Source organism: Galeopterus variegatus, unplaced genomic scaffold (genome assembly GCF_000696425.1).
Source record: "Galeopterus variegatus unplaced genomic scaffold, G_variegatus-3.0.2 Scaffold3009, whole genome shotgun sequence".
Taxonomy (NCBI): Eukaryota; Metazoa; Chordata; class Mammalia; order Dermoptera; family Cynocephalidae; genus Galeopterus; species Galeopterus variegatus.
In genome coordinates this window covers 242,625-249,099 of record NW_007729120.1, presented here as the reverse complement: position 1 = coordinate 249,099, position 6,475 = coordinate 242,625, and the positions used below count along the sequence as shown (strand labels likewise).

The window sequence follows — 6,475 nt, the reverse complement described above, 5'->3', positions numbered from 1 at the left end:
TTTTTTTTTTTTTTTTTTTTTTTTTTTATTTTTTTTTTAGGGAGGAATTTTTTTAAAAAAAGGGTTTTCCCCCCCCCCCCCCCCCCCCCGCCCCAAGAGTCACTTGGTTGCTCCATGCTATTGCATTTGGAAGTCAGTCACTAAAGCCAGCTGCTGTGGCTTCCATGGGCCACATCCAGATTGGCTTGCCAGGAATGATAAGAGGATTGAATGCAGGGGGTGGAATTTAATGTGCAGTCTATGTGACACTAATGCTCTTTTCCTTCCAGGTTGGAAAGGCTATTTTAGCAAGTGTCACATGTGGTTGTTTGGTCTATTTCGATCCACTATGTTATCCTTTCTAGTTTAAAATGTCACCTTTCTCATTATCTGATGGATTTAGGTGGCATTTGCACAGCTTTCTTGGGATCTGATAACTCACCTTGGCTGGGGGATGGGGAGCAAAAAAAATATTAGTGCTGAAATACCATTTTAGCTTTGGATTTGCTTTTTGCCTTTTCATGAGGATTATTATTTTAGCATATCTACCTACTATCCCTGTGTGTGTGCACTTTTTTTAATTATAAAAGAAACTTTAATATATCCGTTGGTTGTGCTCCTAATGCATTTCCTGGGACAAAAGCTTGTTAAAATCAAGGTAGGAGCATGACAAAGAAATAAATTTAATATTTATTTCAATCTTCTTTTTTCCTTCTCCAGCTTTTGCCAACCTTCTGATTAAAGGTTGATGTTCTTGCATATGCAACCCTGTTAAAATGTCCTTGCCCCTTACAGAGGAGCAGAAGAAAAAGATTGAAGAGAATCGACAAAAGGCTCTGGCTCGTAGAGCCAAGAAGTCATTAGAAGAACAGTATCAGAGCACAGACTCAGGTTCCTCCATTGCCGCCCACCATTTCCAGTCCAGGCAGGGTCCTTCCCACAATCTCCCAAGGGAGTCTTCTAAGCCATCAAGCCATAGTGTCATTTTCAAGCAACAGAATCTCAGTAGTTCATCTGTTGGCGACCAAAGACCTCATAAGTCCCACAATTTTCATCTCAACTCACCAGAGCAGGCAAAGGGAATATGGAAGAGGCAAGGAGAGGTATCCACTGCCTGCCCGAGTCACAGCCCACCAAGTCAAATGACTGTCACTGGGATCTCCCCACCGTTGGCGCAATGTCCTCCAGAGATTCCTAACCAACGGGTCTCGGGTTATGAGTTAGATCAAGGTCATTCTCATGCTTCACATGAGATCAAATTGGCACCCTTTGCTAATGCAACTCATGAGCCTTTGGCCAAAGCAAAGAGTTCCCAGGAGACAGCAGCTTCTGCCTCTGGACAGTCGCCCAGGGATCCTGAATTAGAGGCCAGGACAGCGAAAGCCTCCACCTCGGGGCAGACCATTTCTGACATTCATTATAACTCAGGGAGTGTGACACACAGAACAGAAGGAAAACTCCAGCAGAAACTGGGGGCCTTCCGCCAAAATGCAGTAAGCTCACAGCAGGGAGCTTGCATAAGGAATGGAGACCGTTTCCAGGTGAAGATCGGGTACAATGCAGAGCTCCTGGCAGTGTTCAAGAGTCTGCCCAGCAGAAGTTATGGTAATGAGTCTTTTGTTCTTCAGGGGTTTTTTTTTTCTTTCTATTTTTAGTCTCTTTTAATCTAACAGTTTCTCATAAATATTAAGAGATTGCATTGGCACATTCTGTCCATCCAGTTGCTAAAAAATTTTCTATTTTAGCTTGTGTGTTTCCCTTTATAATAGACATTCCCTCAAACAGCTGCCAGACATAGGGGCTGCTGCATGGCTGTATGGAGAAAGGTTGGGTATTTACTGATAAGCCAATTTCTTTGACAGGTGCTCTGTATGTGTTGTAGCATTTAAGCCTGACAACAGTTTTTTGAAATAGGTAGATGTTATTGCAGTTTTTAAGGTGTTGGAACTGGCTCTGCAAGGTTAAGTAGCGTGCTTAGGTTGGTCTGTCTGGCAGGGCAGAGCTGGGATGTGGCTTGCTCTGCTACACCTTAGAGCAAGTGCTCCTCATACTGCTTTGCCTGACTACAAAGGAGATTTGGAGAACTTGCATTCTAGTCCTAACTCTGCTCTCAGCCCTCTTAGGTGAAACACATAATTCCCCAGGGCCTGAGTTGACTTCTACTGTATGGAATGAAAAGTTATCTGTATTTACCATTTGTCCTCTGCAGAGATTTTGTAAATCAGTAGGGGCTTGCCAATCAACTGTTTTGAACTTGGCATTCATTCATTCATTCATTCAGAAAACAAGGCTTTGTTAAGTGTGCAAGTACAAAGTATTACAACAGTCATCAGCCTTCTGTTTTATTTCAGATCCTGCCACCAAGACGTGGGACTTCAGCATGACAGACTACAGTGCCCTGAGTAAGTAGGCACATCATTGTCCCTCATGGAGGGAGATACTGATGTTGAAGAAAAGTTTCTCTGGAGTAGCAGATGTGGTCTAGCTTGTGGTGTGCATAGCTTTATAGGTGGTAAAAGCTTTCAGGGCCCCATCCCCACACTCCTTCCCACTATGGCCAGCCTAATGAGGTGGCTGCTTGGGCAAAAGTCATTGGTAATATGAACGAAAGCTAGTACTTCATGGTACCTGCTATGCACTAGGCTATTCTAAGCCCCTGATTATGCTAACTATTTTATTCCTTATAACAGCTATTTTGCAAATAGGGAAACTGAGGCCCAGAGAGGATGAGTAACTAACACAGGGTCAAACAGCCAATAAGTTGTGCAATTAGGATTCAGACCCAGACAGTCTGACTGCAGAGTGCACATTCCACTGGATTGGACTGGCTCCCACACTGACAGGCAGCTGTGCCAGCCCCGCTCCCAGGAAGAAGCAGCTCAGCAAGCAGCACCATCCCCACCATACTCTCTTGTGGCTGGCTGTGTCGACAGTGCAGGGAGGGGGCATCACCAAGCAGGTCGTGAGCCCCTGGGTATACCAGTCTGTCTTCTGGGATTTTGTTGACTGTCCCACACCAAGGTTTTCATCACCTCGTCCTGGAGCCCATGCCTCTGTCAAGAGTCAGCCCTGGCTGTTCTCATCTCCCATCTTACTCATCTCTCCCAGCAGCCATTTCCACATCCTCTTCCCCTACCCAGTTCAGAAAGGGAAACAATGAGGATGCATGCTCAGGTTGCTTTACTGCAGATTTGGGGCATGAGGTAGAGTTACCTGGAGTCACCAGTGCAGTTTCTGGGGTGTGAGGTGGGGGGACAGCTCCCTGAAGAACTTGCTGGTTCTCTCCGTAGCCTCCAGTTCTTGAAATGTGTGGCATTAGGTGGTGTCCCTTTTCTTTGGTAGCTGCTGGTGCATTCGTTTGCTAGGGATGCCAAAACAAAGTAACATAAACTGGGCAGCTTAAACAACAAAAATTTATTCTCTCACAGTCCTGGAGGCTGGAAGTCTGAGAGCAAGGTGTCGGCAGGATTGGTTCCTCCTGATGTCCCTCTCCTTGACTTGAAGTAGACTGTGCTCTCACATGGCCTTTCCTCTGTGCACACGCATCCTTGGTGTCTGTCCCTCTACTTATAAGGGCACCAGTCATTTTAGATTAGGGCCTGTTGACCTTACTTAATTTATTAACCTCTTTAAAGGCCCCCATCTCACACTCACATTCTGAGGTCCTGGGGATTGGATCTTCAACATGTGAATTTTGGAGGAAAACAATTCAGTCCATAAGACTGCTGGCGACATTTTGGGGAAGCTCATTTTTTAACCCATTTGTTGGGTGCTGGAAGGAAGAGCCCCAGTGCTCTGGTTGAGATGGCAGAGTTTGATGTCTGGTATTCTCTGCTGCTGCTCACTTTAAATGAGGCATTTCCACTGTCACAGTTTTGTTTGTTTGGTCATCTGTTCTCTGACTGCAGTGCTTGGTGACTCAGATGACTTCTCCTTTTGTACCTTTATGTTTTCTGTGTAGTGTGGTTGCTTTTCGTAATGCTCCACATGTTTTTTGAAAACAGTGTTTGTTGGGCGCAAAATTCTCTCCGTAGCTTTTAGATGAATCTTACTGATGAAGTGTTTGGCTCCTGTATATTTTTACCAATGTTTTGCATGCTTGATCTGTTATCTACTGAGATATGCCTTGAACCTCTTGCAACATTTGTGGATTTGTGAATTTATTTCTAAGTTTCAGATAGGTTCATTATCGTCCTGTCTTAGTAGACTATACTCTTTATCAGTGTAACATATAAAGATTGTCTCTGTGTCAGTCTTCCTGTCATTTTGCTTTAGGTATATCTCTGGATTTTGCTTTTTTAACCCACATACTCACTGTAGAACATATGGAAAGTATGTAAATATGTAAAGGAGAAACTATTCTTCATAACCTCCCCACTTGATTAACCATTATTAACATTTTGCCTTTGTTCCTCCCAGCCTTTTTTCTTTGTATTAAAATGTACAAATTTAGGGGCTGGCCAGTCAGCTCAGTTGGTGGTTAGAGTGTAGTGCTGATAACACCAAGGTCCGGGGTTTTATCTCTGTACCAGCTTAGCTGTAAATCTGTGTATTTTATTTATTTATAACATAAATGACTAAATAAATAAAATATACAAATTTATACATGTATATAATTTTTATTTTGCCTTTTTCATTTAGTGTTACAGCATAAGCATTTTTTATTTTAATAATGTTAATAGTTAATTCCGAGTGATGAAAATATGAGATGTCCATTATTACAGTGGACCATTTGACCTTCAAAAACGATTTCATGTTGTTGGACTTAATATTGTTTTTTGTACTATTGTTTTTTTCAAAATTTCATAGTTAAAACATAAAATTAATGGCTACATAACATTCCATTGTATGACTGTGTCATAAATTGCTTAAATTATTTTCTTGCTGTTTAATTTTAATTTGTTCCTAGTTTTTCCAGTTTTAAAGCTGTAAGGAACACCTTAGTGCATAAATTTTTGTCTATTTTCAGTTGTAAGTTGGCATAGATTCCCACAAGTTGAATCATCATAATCACGTTTTAGAGTTCTTGCTATATATTGCCAAATTGTTTTCTAAAAGTTTTATTTCCAACTAGCAATGTGCATGTCTGTTTTTTTATCTTGCAAGTTTGGTAGGTAAAAAAATGGCTTTTATTTCTTTATTTGTGAAGTTGAACATTTCTTCAAATGTTTATTAATTTTTCTCCCCCCTTTTTAATTGGCTACATTTCTATCCTCTTATTTTGTGGTCTTAGGATTTTTTGAGCATGAACTGTTTGAATTTCTTGCAAGTGTCTTTACTCAGTAGTTTTGCCTCTCAGGTCAGTTTGTTTTTTGACAGTTTAGTTTTATGTAGTCAAATCTATTTATCTGCAAAATGTATCACTAATAGATAAAAGCATTCGTGGTCTGGCAGCCCTGTTTCTTTTTCCCTTGGTCTCCAAGCAGTAGACAGAATAGTGACCTGGGAACGGGGCTGACAGTGATCTGTGGTGTGTTGACTTCACTGACTTCTCCAACACATCAATGGAAACTATCTAGCAAGTTCACTCATCCTGGTGTGCTTCCTCTCCCCACTGTTAATTTCTGAATTCTGAGTTTTTGTTTGTTTGTTTGTTTGTTTAAAAAAGATGACTGGTAAGGGGATCTTAACCCTTGACTTGTTGTCAGCACCACACTCTCCCAAGTGAGCCACGGGCCAGCCCTATATAGGGATCCGAACCCGTGGCCTTGGTGTTATCAGCACCACACTCTCCCAAGTGAGCCATGGGCCGGCCCTTGAATTCTGTTTTTTAATTTTAAAAAGGTGAGCAGAAGAGTTACATTCAAGAAATACTGAAATTCCTAAAGCCCCAATTAAAGGAAATGTAAAACCTTCCTAATTTACCAGTGCCTTTTCTAGCCTGCCTGCCACATGTAACTTCTCTTGACCCTGTCCCTGCCCTACTTTCTCCCTCCTCCCTTGCCTGCCCAAGCATCCCAGGGCCACGTCAAAGTCATCTGCTTTGTCATCTCTGTCCTTCTCTTTGGCAGTGAAAGCAGCTCGGCGCATCCCCAAGGTGACCCTGCAACCTTTGGAAGGGGCCGTTGGCAGTGGTGGGGGACAGACTGGCCTTCCTTCAGCTCCGTCCCTTGCCTTTGTCAAAGGGCGGTGTACGCTCATCTCCCGGGCCCGCTTTGAGGCTGACATCGGCTACTCGGAAGACCTCATCACAGTGTTTAAACAGATGGATTCAAGGACATACGGCAAGTAATTGATCTCTGATTCCCAGGATGTATAGCAGTCTGTGATCTCAGCATAGGGTGTTTTTCTCTATCTCTGAATATTCAGAAATGACTTTCTTGTAGAGGCTTCCTGGACTGCTCCTGTTACTGTAGAAAGATGGCAACTCAGCTTTTCCAGATAGTGGACACATAGTGGGGGCTGTTTTATACTTAAGGCCTCCCAAAGAGAAGACCTCACAATTTTCCTCAGGTACCTGATCAGTGTCTTCTCATTAGAAGCAGGTAAATTCATG

The 6,475-nt window shown here is 42.5% G+C and overlaps 1 protein-coding gene across 2 annotated transcripts in view; it reads left to right on the top strand.

Moving 5' to 3' along the window:
- The window catches only part of SMARCAL1 (SWI/SNF related, matrix associated, actin dependent regulator of chromatin, subfamily a-like 1), a 58,872-nt gene that overhangs the window by 1,953 nt on the left and 50,444 nt on the right, over nucleotides 1–6,475 (top strand). For both annotated transcript variants that reach the window (XM_008583708.1, XM_008583709.1), the window contains exons 2-4: nucleotides 700–1,584; nucleotides 2,331–2,381; nucleotides 5,991–6,203. In XM_008583708.1, the coding sequence (XP_008581930.1) occupies nucleotides 756–1,584; nucleotides 2,331–2,381; nucleotides 5,991–6,203 (1,093 nt within the window). In that variant the 5' untranslated portion in view covers nucleotides 700–755. The remainder of the gene's footprint in view (nucleotides 1–699; nucleotides 1,585–2,330; nucleotides 2,382–5,990; nucleotides 6,204–6,475) is intronic.